The sequence below is a fragment of the Megascapheus bottae genome, chromosome 17, assembly GCF_031878675.1.
Source record: "Megascapheus bottae isolate mThoBot1 chromosome 17, mThoBot2.hap1, whole genome shotgun sequence".
Lineage (NCBI taxonomy): Eukaryota > Metazoa > Chordata > Mammalia > Rodentia > Geomyidae > Megascapheus > Megascapheus bottae.
In genome coordinates, this window is record NC_143525.1 from 5,541,236 (window position 1) to 5,560,774 (window position 19,539).

The window sequence follows — 19,539 nt, forward strand, 5'->3', positions numbered from 1 at the left end:
CTCCGGGCCTTGGCTCGCTGACACCACCTCGGGCCTGTTGAACCTGCCAGGTGCCTGGCCCTCCCTGAATCCCTCCAGACCAGGACAGACTGCGGTCAGGACTTAATTAATTCAGTCACACATTAACTCAAGTTCATCTCTTAATCTACCTTGCAGCACCCATCATGCTTTGCATCGATGCTTGCAGAATCCTAGGTCGTAAGCTTATTACTCTTTTTTTTTTTTTTTTTTTTGCCAGTCGTGGGGCTTGAACTGTCCTTGGACACTTTTTGCTCAACGCTAGCACTCTGCCACTGGATCCACAGCTCTACTTTCGGCTTTTTCTGTGTATGTGGTGCTGGGGAATCGAACCCAGGGCTTCGTGCATGCTAGGCAAGCACGCTACCCCACTCCCTGCCCAAGCTTATTAGTCTTTTCCATCATTTTATGCAACAGTGTCTAGATATCTCTAGTCAACAGATTTCGGTTTTTATTTTAAATATATGAACGAATCCTGGATAAAATTCTATTTGCATGATCAAACACAACAAATATGGCAGAGAAAGTTTATAAAGACAAAAAAAAAAATCAGGAGGACCATTAGTAAAACAGTGGCCAGGAGCAGAGAACATTATATGGCCTAGGAATTCATTTGGTACATGAGACACATACCCCTTAGCCTCTGCCTACATCAGCAATCTTGTATGACCAGAGAAAGTTATACATTTGCAAATGGCTGTTGGAAGAAAAGAAAACTTCCTCATCCTGCATTTGCTGTTTTATGCCTTTCTTCAGAAACTAGTAACTTTTCCTTGTTTTTCTACATTTTCTTTTCTTTTACTTGAATTTTCTTCTTTATTACTTCCTTGTTTTTATTTATCTTATCTTTTAAAATATTTTGAGTTAGTATCTCTTTATGTAGCCCAAGCTGGCCAACTGACAATCCTGCCTTAGTCACCTGAGTGTTTATGTCAATAAACTCAGCTTCACTGTATCTTTAATCATTTATTAAAATGAGAGTCAATTAGTAGCCAAGTGCTGGTGGCTCACACCTGTAATCTAGCTACTCAGGAGGCTGAGATCTGAGGATCCTGTTTGAAGCCAACCAGGCAAGAAAGTCTGTGATACTCTTATCTCCAATTAAATCACAGAAAAAAAGTTGAACTGTGGCTCAAGTGGCTTGAGCAAAAGGAGCTCAGGGACAGTAGCCAGGCCCAGAGTAAGCCTAAGGACAGGAGGAAAAAAATTATTTTTTGCTTGCTTACTTAGCAATCCTTAGAAAATGTTAGAAGTTGAAGGTTTTCTTCCTCTTTCCCATTGACCATTCCAAGATCTTGGTATACTTCCTATTACAACACTCCTCCCAAAACATCTGCACTGGTTTTGTTGTTGTTTTTCTGGTAATAGGGCTTGAATTCTGGATCTGGGCACTGTCCTTAAGCTTCTTTTGCTCAAGGTTAATGCTCTACTACTTGAGCCACAGAGCTACTTCTAGCTTTTTTGAGTAATTTCTGTGTAATTCATTGGAGATAAAAATGCCCGGACTGGCTTCCAACCATGATCTTCAGATCTCAGCCGCTTGACTGCAGAATTACAGGCTTGAATCATGAGTGCCTAAATTGCACTGTGTACCTTATCCCATTGGCATTATAAAATACTGTTAGCTCTAAGAGTTATCCTTTTTTTTTTTTTTTTTCCAGCCTGTCCTGAGGGTTGAGCTCAGGGCCTGGGCACTATCCTTGAGCTTTCTCAAGGCCAGCGCTCTACCACTTCTGCCACAGCACCACTTCTGGCTTTTTTCTGTGTGTGTGGTATGGAGGAATCAAACCCAAGGCTTCATGCATGCTAGGCAACCCTCCCGGCTTTGCTTATGTATTTTGTGCTGAGTTTGGCATCCGAAATGTTTGCTGAATGATTAAAACAGTTCATCTATAGCAGCTAGATTTAGATTGAACTATTATATTATTAACTTGTTTGTGTGTGTAGGTATGTGAGTCCCAATAGTGGGATTTAGAAGAACTCCTACACTTTATAAGATTGATGGTTCAAAAGTACTGTACTGCCAGGAGACTGTAAACGTCATTACTCAGGAGGCTAAGTTCTGAGGACTATGGTTCCAAACCTGCCAGGGCGGGAGAGTCCGGATGACTCTTATCTCCAATTAAGTACTAAAATGCTGGGATTAGAGCAGTGGTAGAGGCAAAACAGCTGAGGGATTGTGCACAGGCCCTGAATTCAAGCCACAGGACCAGCACACACAAAATAAGTACTGTGCTTATCATCTGTCCAGTATTGGGATCACTTTTCTTTTCTTTTTTTTTTCTTTTTTTTGCCAGTCTTGGGCTTGGGTTTAGGGCCTGAGCACTGTTTCTGGATTTTCTCAAGGCTAGGGCTCTACCACTTGAGCCACAGCACCACTTCTGGCTTTTTGCTACATAAGTGGTACCAAGGAATCGAACCTGGGTCTTCGTGCATGCTAGGCAAGCACTCTACCAGTAGGCCAAACTCTCAGCCCCTTGGGATCACTTTTCTAACATAGTTATTAATTCATCAGAGAACTTTTGAGTATTTTCCTCATCTAGAGCATGAGTGATAGATATTCTGAGCATTTTGCTTGAAAGATAACAGACATTTTGCCTGAGAATTCTTACTAGTTGTTTAATTTCCTTTTAAAAATAGCCTCCTCCTTGGACCCAACCAAGCATCAGTGACTCCCATCTGTAATCCTAGTTACTAAGGAGGCTATGATATCTGAGAATCACACTAGGAGTCAGCCTGGACAAAAAAGTCTGTGAGATTCTTATCTTCAGTTAACCAACTGTGGCTCAAATGGAACAGTGTTAGCCTTGAGCAAAAAAAGCTAAGAAAGCCAAGCATCAGTGGCCCACACCTGTAATCCTAGCAGTTGAGGAGGCTAAGATCTGAGAATCAAGGTTCAAGGCCATCCCAGGCAACAAGTTAAGAATACTCATCTCCAGGGCCTGGAGTTTGGCCTAGTGGTTAAAGTGCTTGCCTAGCATGCATGAAGACCCGGGTTCGATTCCTCGGTACCACATACATAGAAAAAAGCCGGAAGTGGTGCTGAGGCTCAAGTGGTAGAGCTCTAGCCTTGAGAAAGTCCAAGGACAGTGCTCAGGCCCTGTGCTCAAGCCCAGGACTGGCAAAAAAAAAAAAAAAAAAAAAATACTCATCTCCAATTAACTACCAAAAAGACAGAATTGGTGCTGTGGTTCCAACTGGTAGAGCACTAGCCTTGAGCATACAAAGCTCAAGGACAGTGCCCAGTCCCCAAGTTCAAGCCCTAGCACTGGTACACATGCATGTGCGCACGCACACACACACACACCCCACTAAAGAAAAATACTCAGGCCTCGAGTTCAAGCCTCAGTACTGGCACTCACACACATGCATACATATGTGCGCATACACGCAGGCACACCAACCTTGGACATTCTTTTTTCCCATGGAGTTCAGGAATTTTGCCAAGATGTGTATGTCTTTTTTATTGTTATTATTCCTTCTCTCTGGGACCAGGAATGTGGCCTAGTGGTTAGAGTGTTTGCCTAGCATGCACAAAGCCCTGGGTTCATTTCCTTGGTACATACACAGAAAAAGCTGGAAGTGGTGCTGTGGCTCAAATGCTAGAGTGCTAGCCTTGAGAAAGCTCAAGAACAGCACGTAGGCCCCAAGTTCAAGCCCCAGGACTGGAAAAACAAAAATTACTCCTGAGTGTCAATAAGATGAATATTCCCAAAGATGATGAAGAAAACAAAACCACCAGTAATCCCAGTACTCAGGAGGCTGAGACAGGAGAATCAAGAGTTCAATATAAGTGCCGGGAACGTAGCCTAGTGGTAGAGTGCTTGCCTAGCAAGCAAGAAGCCCTGGGTTCAGTTCCTCAGTACTACATTAAAAAAAAAAAAAAAAAAGTAGGAAGTGGTGTGCTAGAGTGCTAGCCTTGAGCAAAAGAAATTCAGGGAGAGTGCCCAGGCACCTAGGCTCTGAGTTCAAACCGGGGGTCTGGCAAAGAAAAAAAAAAAAGAAGTTCACAACTGCAATCCCTCTACTTTGAGCTGTGAAAAATAAAAAGAAATAAGAAAACATAATAAAGAAATGGAATGAACTAGAAAGTATACATTCTAGCTATGATTTAATTAGTCTGTATACTGGAGGCATGGTTCAAGAAGTAGAGTGCTGGGCCGGGAGTTTGGCCTAGTGGTTAAAGTGCCTGCCTAGCATGCACGAAGACCCGGGTTCGATTCCTTGGTACCACATACATAGAAAAAAGCCGGAAGGGGTGCTGTGGCTCAAGTGGTAGAGCTCTAGCCTTGAGAAAGTCCAAGGACAGTGCTCAAGCCCTGAGCTCAAGCCCAGGACTGGCAAAAAAAAAAAAAAAAAGAAGTAGAGTGCTAGGTAAGTATGAGGCCCTGAGTTCAAACTCTACTACTGCCAAAAAAAAAAAGTTTCTGGCCTAGTACCTGTGGTTCATGCCACTAATCCTGGCTACTTAAAATCCAGTCCAGGCAGGAATGTCAAATGTCCATGAAACTTTATCTCAACCACAAAAAGGCTGTAGAAGAAGTGGAGCTGTGGCTCAAGTGATAAGCACTAGCCTTGAGCAAAACATTTTAGAGACAGTATCCTGGCTCTGAGTTCCCACCAGGACTGGCACAAAACACACACACACACACACACACACACACAGCCTTGTAAATCCCTTTGTGAAAATGGGAATCACATGAGATGTCTTCATTTTGCTTTCCTTAAAGCAAAAAGTTTCTGTTTGGGACAGCAAGATAAAGGCATTAAAAAAACAAAACAAAACAAAAAAACAACCGTACTTACTGGGCACTGGTGGCTTATACCTGTAATCCTAGCTGCTAAGGGTAGAGATCTGAGGCTAGACGCTGAGATCTGAGGATCAAGGTTCAAAGCCAGACCAGATAGGAAAGTCTGGGCAGTACTCAGGCCCAAGTTTAAACCCCAGGACTGGCAAAAAGTAGCAGTGTGGCTCAAAGTGGTAGAGCACTAGCCTTGAACAAAAAAGCTCAGGGATAGCATCCAGGCCCTGAGTTAAATAAAGCACCAGGACTGACAAATAAAATAATAATAATAATAATAAAGGCCAGGAGCATGGCCTAGTGGTAGAGTGCTCACTTAGCATGCACAAAGCCCTGGGTTCGATTCCTTGGTACCACATACATAGAAAAAGCCAGAAGTGGTGCTGTAGCTCCAGTGGTAGAGTGCTAGCCTTGAGGAAGCCCAAGGACAATGTTCAGTCCCTGGGTTCAAACCCCAGGACTGGCAAAAAATAAAATAACTACTTTCATATATAAATGTGCTTTTCAAATACAATTTGCACTTGTTAATTAGCTTCTAATTAATTGTACTGTTAATTAGCTCCCAAAAGTATGCAGAGAGGTGGGAGTTTGGCCTAGTGGTAGAGTGCTTACCTAGCATGCACAAAGACCCGGGTTCAATTCCTGGGTACCCTATATATAGAAAAAGCCAGACATGGTGCTATGGCTCAAGTGGTAGAACTCTAACCTTGAGAAAAAGCCAAAAGAACAGCGCCCAGGCCCTGAGTTCAAGCCCCAGGATTGGCCAAAAAAAAAAAAGTAGAAGTATGCAGAATCCGCAATGGCCACTAGGGACCAGGAGGCCCTGTATCATAGCAACCAGGAATAATGACTAGCAGATAATGTAGTCAAGGAGCACTGCTTTATATCTTGAGAGTTAGTACAGCAAGGCAACAAATAGTCTGACAGAAGTAGGATGGGCTGGTTAGGGTACCTTCTTTCAACCATAACAACTAAGTTCCTCAGCTCATAATAGGCCTCATTGCTTCTTAGATAATACTTATCTCAGTATTAAATTGCCGGGAGTAAATATTATTTTCTGAGTATTTGCAGAGACATCGCTAATCTTTGTGCCAATTAGGAAAAAAAAATCTCTCGGAACATTCAGCATTGTGGACATGGAACTTTGAAAGCAGACTGAGGGCCAGGAGTTTGGCCTAGTGGTAGAATGCTTGCCTAGCATGCACAAAGACCCAGGTTCGATTCCTCGGTACCTCGTACATAGAAAAAAAGCCGGAAGTGGTGGAGCTCTAGCCTTGAGAAAGCCTAGAGACAGTGCACAGGCCCTGAGTTCAAGGCCCAGGACTGGCAAAAACTAAAACAAAAATAAAAAACTAGACACTAGTAGCTCACACCTATAATCCTAGCTACTCAAGAGGCTAAGATCTGAGGAGAATGGTTCAAAGCCAGCTGAGCTAGATAATCCAGCCCTGGCTGGTTTTGAACTGCATTTTCAGCCTTCTAAATAGTTAGGATGGCAGGTGTGAGCCACTAATGCCTGACATTTAAACAATTCTTATTGGAGGAGTTAGGAGTTTGGTCTAGTGGTAGAGTGCTTGCTTAGCATGCACTAAGACCAGGGTTCAATTCCTTGGTACCACATACATAGAAAAGAAAAAAAAAAAAAAAAAAAAAAAAAACTGGAAGTGGTGCTGTGGCTTAAATGGCAGAGCTCTGGCCTTGAGAAAAGTCCAAGGACAATGCTCAGGCCCTGAGTTCAAGCCCCACAACTGGCAAAAAAAGAAAATGTAAAAATTGATAAATAAATAAAAATTCTTATTGGGGGCTGGGAGTTTGACCAGTAGTAGAGTGCTTGCCATGCATGCACGAAGACCCAGGTTTGATTCCTCGGTACCACATACATAGAAAAGCCGGAAGTGGAGCTGAAGCTCCAGTGGCAGAGTGCTAGCCTTGAGGAAAAAGCTCAAAGACAGTGCTAAAGACCTGAGTTCAGCCCCAGGAGTAACATTAAAAAAAAAAAATCTTATTATACTAATATATATGTAGAGTTAAACAATAGATTATTAATAATATTAATAGAATATTATTGTTCTATTTTTATTCTAACCATGTTAAAGAACTCTTTCGACTTCTCTGATTTTCCTGGAATCCTCTATGGGCCCAAGAGGCAAATCACCATTCTGACATCTATATGTATGTCTAAAAAATGCTATGGCTTGGGGCCGAGAGAGTAGCCTAGTGGTAGAGTGCTCACCTAGCATACACAAAGCCTTGGGTTCAATTCTTCGGTACCACATACTACAAAAGCCAGAAGTGGTTCTGTGGCTCACTTGAGTAGGGTGATAGCCTTGAGCAAAAAGTGTGCAAGGACAGTGCCTAGGCCTTGAGTTCAAGCTCCAGGACTGGCAAAGAAAAGAAAAAATGCAATGTCTTGTCTTTGTCTTTTGGGGGGTAGCAGAAGATTGTGCCAAAGCCTTACACATGCAAATGACCCCCCACTGAGCTACACCTAAGGCCCTAGTAGTATTATCTTTTTTTTTTTTTTTTTTTTTGCCAGTCCTGGGCTTCAGCTCAGGGCCTGAGCACTGTCCTTGGACTTTCTCAAGGCTAGAGCTCTACCACTTGAGCCTCAGCACCACTTCCGGCTTTTTTCTATGTATGTGGTACCGAGGAATCGAACCCGGGTCTTCATGCATGCTAGGCAAGCACTTTAACCACTAGGCCAAACTCCCGGCCCTCTATTTTTTTTTTTTTTAACTCTGTACAAGTTAACTAATACATCAGGTAGGACATCTTTCCTGATTCCTCCATGTTGATGTATACAACTGGAGTTTATATGTGCTCACATGACAGAATTATATGAACATTCTCCAACTGTCTTTATTTCATTATTGTTTACAGGGTTTTTTTTCTGTACAATACTCACCTAAGTATTATTTGTGTTGTTTGGTTTTCTTGTGGTACTAGGAATCAAACAGGGATTTGTACATGCCTGGTAAGTATTCTACCATTAAGACACATCCTCAGGATTTAAAAAGTAATACAAAACCGGATGCAGTGGCTCACACCACTGTAATTCTAGCTACTCAGGAGGCTGAGATCTGAGGATAGAGGTTCAAAGCCAGCCTGGACACTAAGATCCGTGAGACCCTTATCGCCAATTAATCACTAGAAAAGGGGATATGGGGCTGTGGCTCAAGGGGTAGTGCAGTAGCCTTGAGCTGGAGAGCTCAGGGACAAAGGCCCAGAGTTCAAGCCCCACAATCAACAATAAATAAATAATACAAATAAGTGCTTTTATTTCTTTTTTTCAGTGCTCTATGATGCAAGTCAAGTGCTCACCAGTGAACTACACCTTCAGCCCTCTAAGCACTCTTGTTCATGCCAAGTCTCTTGCACTTTATAGGATACGAAGTGTTTAAAAATCTTTTCAGATAATTATGAATATGTGCCAAATTTATCATCATCATCAGACAGACCAAGTCAAAGATTTCTCTCAGTAGAAACATTTAAAGGGGGAAAAATGAGTAATCACTAGCAAGACTTATAGAAAAGAGATATGTAATTGAAAGATTGCTAGACTTCTTTGTGTTGGTCATAGAGTGTGAATTTAGGGTCTGGGCACTGTCCCTGAGCTTTTTCACTCAAGGCTAGCATTCAACCATTGGAGCCATAGCACCACTTCTTATTTTCTGGTGGTTAATTAGAGATTAAGAATTGATGCTTCTCCCGCTAGGCCGGCTTTGAATTGCAACCTTCAGATCTCAGCCTCCTGAGTAGCTAGAAGTATAGACATGAGCCCCCAGCACCTAGGCTCGACATTGTTTTCTCAAGGTGTTGTACAGAACTGGGAATGTGGCTTAGTGGTAGAGTGCTTGCTTAGCATGCATGAAGTCCTGGGTTCTATTTCTCAGTATCACATAAACAGAAAAAGCCAAAAGGAATGCTAGGGTTCAAGTGGTAGAGTGCTAGCCTTAAGCAAAAAAAGCTCTGAGACAGTACTGAGATACTGAGTTCAAGTCTTAGGACTGGCAAAACAAAAGGGTCCAGAGACCCAGAGTGCTCGCTTAGCATGCACAAAGGCCCGGGTTCAATTCCTCGGTACCACATATATTGAAAAAAGCTGGAAGTGGTGCTGAGGCTCAAGTGGTAGAGTGCTAAGCCTTGAGAAAGTCCAAGGACAGTGCTCAGACCCTGAGCCCAAGCCCAGGACTGGCAAAAAATAAAATAAAATAAAATAAAGATGGACAATCACTACTTCAAGTATTTCCAAAATCTAAAAATCTCTAAAGTCCAAAACATTTCTGGTGCCAATCACTTCAGAAAGGGATACTCTATCCTCAAAATCATTTTGAAGCTACATTCCACATTTGAAGATATATTCCACAATTTGTGTGTGTGTGTCTCAGTCATGGGACTTGAACTCTGGGCCTGGAAGCTGTCCCTAAGCTCTTCAGGTCAAGGCTATCACGCTACCACTTGAGCCATAGCACCACTTTCGGTTTTTGATGGTTAACTGGAGATGAGTTTCATGGACTTTAGGCTGACATGGAACCATGATCTTCAGATCTTAGCCTCCTGAATAGCTACGATTATAGACGTAACACACCAACACCTGGCACATTCCACAATTCTATGCCTAGTTATGTTTTTTGTTTGTTTTGCCAGTCCTAGGGCTTGGACTCAGGGCTAAGCACTGTCCTTGGGCTTTCCTCAAAGCTAGTACTCTACCACTTGAGCCACAGTACCAATTCCGGCTTTTTCTGTGTTTGTGGTACCAAGGAATCAAACTCTGGGCTTCACGCATGCTAGGCAGGCACTCTACCACTAGGCCACATTCCTGGCCACCCTAGTTAGGTTTTCTATAGACATTCTCACACATGTGTATATACAAGTCAATACACAAAGATTTTTAATATCGGTGGAAATATAAAATGATGCTAGGAAAAACATGGTAGTTCCTCAAAAAATTAAAAATTGGGTGGGGGTTTGGCCTAGTGGTAGAGTGCTTGCCTAGCATGCATGAAGACCCAGGTTTGATTCCTCAGTACCACATACAGAGGAAAAAAGCCAGAAGTGGTGTGTGGCTCAAGTGGTAGAGCTCTAGCCTTGAGAAAGTCTAAGGACAATATTCAGGCCCGGAGCTCAAGCCCAGGACTGGCTAAATAAATAAATAAATAAATAAAAATTGATGAAATTGCAAGGAACAGATGGCTCACACCTGTTATCCTAGATCTTCAGGAGGCTGAGATCTGAGGATCGATTCCAAGCCAGCCTTGGTAGGAAAGTCCAAGAGACCCTTATGTCCAGTTAACTGTCAAAAAAAAGTGGAAGTAGAGCTGGAGCGCATCAAGGGAGAATAATGAGTAAAGGGACCATGTTTCTGGGAAAACCTAATACATTCTTTCTCAACCAATGGTTGAGCCTAATAAATACCTGGCATCTCAGGCCTAGGGAAATACAAATAGGAAGTTTGATGTCTTTGGCATAAATTGAGGCCCAATTTCAAAAATAACTAACAGGAGGAGAAGTTGATGGAGTGGTTCAAATGGTAGAGTACCTACCTGTTCTAGCAACCATAAATCCTTGTGTTCACAAAGCCTAGTACTTCCAAAAAATAAAAATCAAAACACTTTTAAAATTTAAGTAAATGATATTTGTAATATCTCTAAACTTTGTGTATTTGGCATTTCAACTACAACTTTCATGTGTGTGTATGGCTTCAGATATACCTAAAGTAGCTGCTTTTATTTATGAATGTATGTATTTTTTTTTTGTCAGTCTTAGAGCTTGAAAACAGAACCTGTGCCCTGTCCGTGACTTTTTTTGCTCAAGACTAGCACTCTACCACTTTTTTTTTGTGAGTCCAGGGGCTTAAACTCTGGGCCTAGGTGTTGTCCCTGAGCTCTTCAGCTCAAGGATACTGCCCTACCACTGGGCCTGGGTGTTGTCCCTGAGCTCTTCAGCTCTAGGATACTGCCCTACTCCTGCAGTCACAGCATCACTTTCGGTTTTCTAGTGGTTAATTGGAGGTAAAAGAGTGTCCCAGACTTTAGTGTCAGGCTGGCTTTGAACCTCAATCCTCAGATCTCAGCCTCCTGAGTAGCTAGGATTAGAGGCGTGAGCCACCATGCCCAGCTCACTTTTTTTTTCTTTTTTGCCAGTCCTGGGCCTTGAACTCAGGGCCTGAGCACATTGGGCTTTCTCAAGGCTAGAGCTCTATAACTTGAGCCACAGCACTACTTCTGGCTTTTTCTATGCATGTGTTACTGAGGAATTGAAGCATGCTAGGCAAGTACTCTATCACTAGGCCAAACTCCCAGCCCAAAGTAAATTATTTTTTGTATGGCTTTAGACAGGGTTTCACTACAAAGCCTAGGCTGGCCTCTAACTCCTCATACTCAGCAGCAGTCTGCCCAGTGCTAGGATTACAAGTGTGATCCACCAACCCAAACAATCCATTTAAATAGATTTCTGTAATTTCAGGGCCCCAAATAATGACAGTACAGAATTCTGCTCTGCAATCATTTAGATATTCAATACCAAAATTTCTGACATAATAAAGTAGGACTAAGTCTCAAAACTTTGTGGAAATGTACAATATAAGGAAATGACAAACTATGAATTCATACAATATTTTAAATATCAACTGATAAAGCCAAGAAACCAATCGTGAATTTTAAATTGGAATTGGCTCATGACAAATTGTGTTGAAGGGACATGTAGCCAAGTAAAAAAAGAGCAAGAGATTTAATATGATCTCAAGAGAGACTAAAGCCCAAGAAAATCACATCTTCATTTTCAAAGAAACTACCCAGGCCAAAACCATTTGTCTACAGCCATTAAATACAGTATTACTGTCTTTTCGATTTTAGTGCCTAAGGTCATCACAACTTTAGCTGAAAAGGAAAAATCGTAATTTATTAGACAAATATTTGTTGGCCAAAGTGCCAAGTACTGTGCTAGATTACTGAGTTTCTGACTTTAAAATTCTCATCACTTGATTTTTTTTTACTGATTACAAATTTACCTCCTAGAATTACCAGAGATTTGTTTTACTAAAAAGTTTTGTCTGTAAACAGATTGTAAAAATCCATCTTGTTTATTGCATAAGGACAGCTTAAAATTTCCTTCTGAAAATATTTTTGCTGTGGTGAGGTTACTAAATGACTCACTTTGGGAAAACAATAAACGAGGAAGCAGTGTGACTAACTGAAAATGCTAGAACCTTCAGCTTGAGTCATCACCAGTCATGAGATCTGCGTTCCAGTTCTATCCACCATCGAATATGAATCCGAGGAAGTGCCGATTGCTCAAACAAATTCCAATTCAGTTAGGCTAACAAAAATGAAAAAAAAAATCACTTTATAAAACACTTCGTAAATACCTCCAAGTCATTTGAAATTACTTTTAAGTTCTTTGTCTTTATTCACCTCAATAATTTAACTGAAAGCTATCTAGGTGTTAACTCATCCTATTGTTTTCTTGGCAGAACTGGGTATGGAATCATAAAGCCTTGGCCATGGCATGTTAGGCAGTCTGGAACAATATTAGTGTTATATTAATGTCCTAAGTTAATTAACATCCAAGTTTCTAAAACACTCCTCACTTGAAAACAGCCATTTCATGTTTATGTCCACCCCCACCCCATGACTCTGCGAGAAGGCTTCCGGCAAACCCAAGATTTACATTCCTAGCTAATCTCCTGGCCAGCCTGTAGCGTCATTTGCTCTGGACTGATTACCTCCCAAGCACCAAAACAAACCCCATTAAAAACAAACAAAAAAAAATTTCATAAAAATAGGACACCCTCCCCCACTCCACCCTCACCACACCCCGTCTCTGTAGCTAGATTTTTTTTTTGGATCCCAGGTCATTTCTCCTCCTTCCTCAGTCTAGAGAAACAGCAAAGTAAAAGGGATCCATAGGCATTGCGAGATTGAGATCTAAGCCCAGTCAGGGAATCACCTTGATCCCTAACCTTCCCTTGGAGAGGCCCCACCACCGGGCCCGGATCCCCCACCACAGGACCACCATAGGGCTCGTATCCCCACCACAGGCCCGGACCCCCCACCACGGATCCCCCACCACGGAGCCCGGATTCCCACCAGAGGGCCCGGATTCCCACCAGAGGGCCCGGATCCCCCACCACAGGGCCCAGATCCCCCACTACAGAGCCCGGATTCCCACCAGAGGGCCCGGATCCCCCACCACAGGGCCCGGATCCCCCACCACAGGGCCCGGATCCCCCACCACAGGGCCCGGATCCCCCACCACAGAGCCCGGATTCCCACCAGAGGGCCCGGATTCCCACCAGAGGGCCCGGATCCCCCACCACAGGGCCCGGATCCCCCACCACAGAGCCCAGATCCCCCACCACAGAGCCCGGATTCCCACCAGAGGGCACGGATCCCCCACGACAGATCCCGGATTCCCACCAGAGGGCCCGGATCCCCCACCACAGGGCCCGGATCCCCCACCACAGATCCCGGATTCCCACCAGAGGGCCCGGATCCCCCACCACAGATCCCGGATCCCCCACCAGAGGGCCCGGATCCCCCACCACAGGGCCCGGTTGCCCACCACAGGGCCCGGATCCCCCACCACAGGGCCCGGTTGCCCACCACAGGGCCCCGACCCCTCAGCCGGCTCCACTCCGAAGTCGGCTTGCAGACCATCCTCGGGCTGTTATGAGGTCTGAACACGACCAAAGCACCTAAAAGCGCTATGACGACAGTTACGATTAAAGCAGTAACCGAGAGAAGAAAAAAAAACCCAACAAACCCACCAACATGAGGGCCGTGCATTTTTAATACGGGGTGAGGGAAGTTCTTCACAAAGGCGGTCTGCGCCGCCGCGCTGCTAATGACCTATGAAGGGGGCCTCGGCGGCCATTCCCGAAGGGAAAGAAGCAGCTGAATCCGCTGTTTCGACCCTAGGACCCAAAAGGCGGCGGGGGGGGGGGCGGGGGAGTCGTGCAAGCGAGAACGAAAAGGGGACAGGCGGGAGCCGAAGACCCCTCCCCCACGACTAGCCGGAAATACTGGTCTTTTGGGAAGGCGCGCTCTGTGGCGCACGCGCAGTATTTCTTAGCAACGTTGGCTCCTAACCGCCGCACCTCGGAGCCCAGCAACAGTGGAGCCGCCGCACGCCCCACCAATCAGCGCCGGCCACGCCTTCACCATCTTCACCAATCAGCACCTGCGCTGCAAAGAACTTTCCAGAGCTTTCGAGGAAGGAGCCTTTAACATGAATTCATCCGCCCAGTAATTTTTCACCTTTTTTGTAAAGGAAAAGATGAAAAGACTGAAGGAAAAGGGATTTAATTCCTTATTTTCTTTTATTTCATCTGTGAGGAGTTTCGAGCTCAATTAAGGGGTCTAAGTGCGCCACTGAAGCTGTAAAAGGGGGAACTACTTTTATTGGCGCACGGAGACGTCAGCTACGTGGAGGTGAAGAGTTACGTAACAGACGTCGTATAAATTTCGGCTCCGCGGGGCTGAGGCTGTTAGTGGCGACTGGCTTGGCTGTGGACTTGCTGCTGCGGTGGTGTGTCCAAATCACTGACAATTCTCGGCCTCGTCATCTTCGGTAACAGGTATTGGTCTGTAGGAACGAGTGGAAAGGCCCTTCGGTGAAGCCAGGCCGCTGGTTCGTTGGGGCGAGTGGGTCTCGGTGGAGGTGGGGATGGGGGTGGGGAGTGACGCGGCACGGGCCTTGCCGGAATAGTGGGCCTTGTTTGCGTACGGGGAGCGGAGGCGGCCGGCGCGCCAGAGACCAACGGCCGCCTAACCGATGGAGATTCCGTTGCGCTTGCCTCTGAGGGGGAAGGAGGGAAAGAGGTGGTCTGTAGTTTCCGAAAGTCTTTAATATTGAATCTCAACGGGTCGGGCCAGCGTTTCGCGTCTCTTTTTTTAATCTTTTTTTTTCCAGTTGGGCTCGGACTCAGGGCCTGACCACTGTTCTTGGGGTTGTCTCAAGACTAGAGCTCTACCCTTGAGCCACAGCACCACTTCCACCTTTTTTTGTCTATGTACCTGGTGAGGAGAAAACGAACCCGGGTCTTCGTGCATGCTAGGCAAGCACTCTACTACAAAGCCAAACTCCCGGCCCGTTTCGCCTCTCTTCAGTGGGAGTTTTGGGCCCTGTGGTTCGGTTTTATTTTCAATTTAACACCTTGCTGAAGGTGTAGAAAGATTTTAAAATTGACTGGATGTCATTACTAGAAAACACTTTGGATTTTTTTTTTTTTCCCTGCCGGTACTGGGTTTGAACTGAATTTTTCGCTCAATGCTGGCGTCTTACTGCATAAGTTATAGTTATATTTGTAATGGTTATTTGGAGATAAGTTTTAGAGACTTCCCTATCTAGACTGACTTCGAAACGTGATCCTCAGATTTTTTTTTTTTAACCAGTCCTGTGCCTTGAACTCGGGCCGAGCACTGACCTTGGGCTTTCTCAAGGCTAGCGCTCTACCACTAGAGTCACAGAACCATGTAAGTGGTATGGAGGAATCGAACCGGGGTCTTCATGCATACTAGGCAAGCACTTTACCACCATATCAAATTCCAGGTCCTCAGATCTCACTAAGTAGCTAGGATTACAGATGTGAGCCACTGAAGGCCAATTGTTAACTGCTCTTGTAATTAACTTTTTGTGACAATTAGATTGGCTAATGTGTTTTCAGTAAATAGAACTGTCTCCTAAGGACTAAGTTGTGGATTTTTTTTTTTAATTTTTTTTTATTGTAATTAGTAAAAGGGTTACATGATATTTGCCAGATAGAAGGTGCATTAATTCACATACATTGATACCCTTTCACATGTCTTGGTACGAGTTGTGGATGTTTTATAAAGCCTGAAATGACACATTTCCATTTTAAAACCACAGGTCAGAATGCAGATTTTCGTGAAGACCCTTACTGGCAAGACCATCACCCTAGAGGTTGAGCCCAGCGATACCATTGAGAATGTGAAGGCCAAGATCCAGGATAAAGAGGGCATCCCTCCTGACCAGCAGAGGCTGATCTTTGCCGGCAAGCAGCTGGAAGATGGCCGCACCCTTTCTGACTACAACATCCAGAAAGAGTCCACCCTGCATCTGGTCCTGCGTCTGAGAGGTGGTATGCAGATCTTTGTGAAGACCCTGACCGGCAAGACCATCACCCTGGAGGTAGAGCCCAGCGATACCATTGAGAATGTGAAGGCCAAGATCCAGGATAAAGAGGGCATCCCTCCTGACCAGCAGAGGCTGATCTTTGCCGGCAAGCAGCTGGAAGATGGCCGCACCCTTTCTGACTACAACATCCAGAAAGAGTCCACCCTGCATCTAGTCCTGCGTCTGAGAGGTGGTATGCAGATCTTTGTGAAGACCCTGACCGGCAAGACCATCACCCTGGAGGTAGAGCCCAGCGATACCATTGAGAATGTGAAGGCCAAGATCCAGGATAAAGAGGGCATCCCTCCTGACCAGCAGAGGCTGATCTTTGCCGGCAAGCAGCTGGAAGATGGCCGCACCCTTTCTGACTACAACATCCAGAAAGAGTCCACCCTGCATCTGGTCCTGCGTCTGAGAGGTGGTATGCAGATCTTTGTGAAGACCCTGACCGGCAAGACCATCACCCTGGAGGTAGAGCCCAGCGATACCATTGAGAATGTGAAGGCCAAGATCCAGGATAAAGAGGGCATCCCTCCTGACCAGCAGAGGCTGATCTTTGCCGGCAAGCAGCTGGAAGATGGCCGCACCCTTTCTGACTACAACATCCAGAAAGAATCCACCCTGCATCTGGTCCTGCGTCTGAGAGGTGGTATGCAGATCTTTGTGAAGACCCTGACCGGCAAGACCATCACCCTGGAGGTAGAGCCCAGCGATACCATTGAGAATGTGAAGGCCAAGATCCAGGATAAAGAGGGCATCCCTCCTGACCAGCAGAGGCTGATCTTTGCCGGCAAGCAGCTGGAAGATGGCCGCACCCTTTCTGACTACAACATCCAGAAAGAGTCCACCCTGCATCTAGTCCTGCGTCTGAGAGGTGGTATGCAGATCTTTGTGAAGACCCTGACCGGCAAGACCATCACCCTGGAGGTGGAGCCCAGCGATACCATTGAGAATGTGAAGGCCAAGATCCAGGATAAAGAGGGCATCCCTCCTGACCAGCAGAGGCTGATCTTTGCCGGCAAGCAGCTGGAAGATGGCCGCACCCTTTCTGACTACAACATCCAGAAAGAGTCCACCCTGCATCTGGTCCTGCGTCTGAGAGGTGGTATGCAGATCTTTGTGAAGACCCTGACCGGCAAGACCATCACCCTGGAGGTAGAGCCCAGCGATACCATTGAGAATGTGAAGGCCAAGATCCAGGATAAAGAGGGCATCCCTCCTGACCAGCAGAGGCTGATCTTTGCCGGCAAGCAGCTGGAAGATGGCCGCACCCTTTCTGATTACAACATCCAGAAAGAGTCCACCCTGCATCTGGTCCTCCGTCTGAGGGGTGGCTATTAGTTTTACAGTCTGCCCTCCCAGTGCCCAGTGATGGCATTACTCAGCACTATAGCCATTTGCCCCCAATTTAAGTTTAGAAATAAACCAGTTTCAGTAATAGCTGAACCTGTTCAAAATGTTAATAAAGGTTTTGTTGCATGATAGCATATTTGGTGTCCAGTATGAAATTTTGTAATGATGTGGTTAAGTGGGGTGGGGATGTAAAAGCAGAATTGGTATTATGATTAGAATTAGCACAAGTGAGATGTGGGAGCTTTATCATTTTTTGTTTGAGAACAAAGCATTAAACTGGTAAAAGCACTTGGTAGAAATTTCAAAAAGTAATTTTCTGCCATACTCAGCACATCATAAAACTTGGGCTTTTGGACATAATGTTCACACTAGAATGAAGTAATCTTGTTTTCTGAAATACAGGGGTGGAAGTCCTTTTGCCTGCCAAGAGTCACAAGTACAGGTGAGTGGGTCATAGTCACCTAGAGGCCTGTGTGTCTAGAGAGCTGTAATGGGGCTAATGATTCTTAAGACAAATACAATGTGTGAGGGAAGCGTATATAAAGAAGTCCAGGTAAGGGACCGGGAGTTTAGCCTAGTGGTAGAGTACTTGGCTAGTATTCATGAAGACCCAGGTTCAATTCCTCTACCACATACACTGGGGGGCAGAGGGAAGGTGCGGAAGTGGTGCTGTGTATCAAGTGGTATGGTTCTAGCCTTGAGAAAGCCCAAGGACAATGCTCAGGCCCTGAGGTCAAGCCCAGGACTGGCAAAAAAAAAAAAGGTGGGTAAGCCTTGTGTATTTTATGCCAGTACTAAAGCTTTTGAACTCGGGGCTTGGTGCTGTCCTTGAGCCTTTGTGCTCCAGGCTAGTATTCTACCACTTGAGCCATAGTTCGGCTTAGGCTTTTGGAAGTAAGCCTAAGCTGAACTGCAAGCCTCAGGTATCACAGGTTGTGAGCCTTCCTGAACTGTGATTTTTCTTTCCCCCCAAATAAACAGTAACATGGTACAGAAATAGCATAAGTGATTTTAGGAATATCATTTTGGCATAAGGCAAATACACAAGTGTTACTGCGGACATTTAGCTAGAGAAATTAAGCATGACAGAATGGTTAATTTTGAGAATTTTGTTTCTGAGTTTCAATATAAAGTAAGTTTGAAGTAATGACATGAGACCCATTTAGTTTTACAGCTGACTTGCTTAGTGTGGTAAAAACGCTGGCCAGAGAAGAAAACTAGGACTATAAAAAGATTAAGCTGTCTAATGCTGGTGATGCATGCTTGTAATTCTAAATACTCTGAAGATTGAGACTGAGTACCATGGTTTGAGGCTAACCCAGCTAAGAAAAACAATTAGAAGAAAGAAGTGAAGCTGTGGCTCAAGTGGTAAAGCACTTGGCTTGGAGCAAAATCTCAAGGAATAGTGTCCAAGTCCTGAGTTCAAACCCCAGAACTTGGACCAAAAATAAAAGATACATATGTGCCTTGGAAAAGCCTAAAAGTATTGCCAGTTAAGCTTGTTTTTTCCCTCCTAGTTGACAATTCAAAGGTTACTGTTAACAGATCATGAGGGATGGTAGCTTTACACTTTTAGCTCTCAGCAGGACAATTCATGGTCATGCTTCCAGTTCAGCATTCTACTGGTTAATTGAAGGTAATCTCAAGACCTCTTGGACTGAATTATAACTTCAGAACTCCGGATTTCAGCCTCCAGATTGGCTGGCTGTGGCCTAGTGGAGAGTGCTTGCCTAGCATTTTTGTTTGGGGTTTTTGTTTTGCCAGTCTTGGGGCTTGACAGCTTGGGGCCTGGGTTCTGTCCCTGAGATGCTCTTTGCTCAAGGCTAGCACGTTTAACACTTGAACCACAGTGCCACTGTTGGCTTTTCTATTTATGTGGTACTGAGGAATTGAACCCAGGGTTTCACACAAGTATACACCATTAAGCCACAATTCCAGCCTGCCCCTTAGAGTAGTTCTGAGAATTACATCTGAAGTGCTTTAACCTGGAAAAATTACACTTCAAAAGATACTAGATACCCGCCAGCTGCTGGTGGCTCACTCCTGTAATCCTTGGTCTGGAGGTTGAGATCTGAGTCATGGTTCAAAGCCAGTCCAGACAGGAAAGTCTGTGAGACATCTTCCATTAACTCCCCACCAGGAAACCAAAATGATACTGTGGCTCAAAGTGATGGAGTGCTATCTTTGAGCAAAAAAGTTCAGGGACTCAGACCAGGCCCCGAGTTTCAAC

The 19,539-nt window shown here is 44.8% G+C and overlaps 1 protein-coding gene across 3 annotated transcripts; it reads left to right on the top strand.

Moving 5' to 3' along the window:
• The first annotated feature begins 14,050 nt into the window (after window positions 1–14,050).
• On the top strand, window positions 14,051–17,443 carry Ubb (ubiquitin B). 3 transcript variants are annotated; one of them, XM_090349506.1, is made up of 2 exons: window positions 14,051–14,450; window positions 15,690–17,443. In XM_090349506.1, the coding sequence occupies exon 2, from the start codon at window positions 15,696–15,698 to the stop codon at window positions 17,295–17,297; it is 1,602 nt and encodes a 533-aa protein (XP_090205632.1). In that variant the 5' UTR covers window positions 14,051–14,450; window positions 15,690–15,695; the 3' UTR covers window positions 17,298–17,443. The 3 variants fall into 3 exon arrangements, with proteins under 3 accessions (XP_090205632.1, XP_090205631.1, XP_090205633.1); XM_090349505.1 differs by having other exon boundaries at window positions 14,051–14,397; XM_090349507.1 differs by lacking the exon at window positions 14,051–14,450 and adding an exon at window positions 14,566–14,641.
• Window positions 17,444–19,539: the final 2,096 nt, after the last annotated feature.

What these genes read in the sequence shown, in the direction of transcription:
- Ubb (XM_090349506.1), top strand. Translation starts at nt 15,696, where the DNA reads ATGCAGATTTTCGTGAAGACCCTTACTGGCAAGACCATCACCCTAGAG.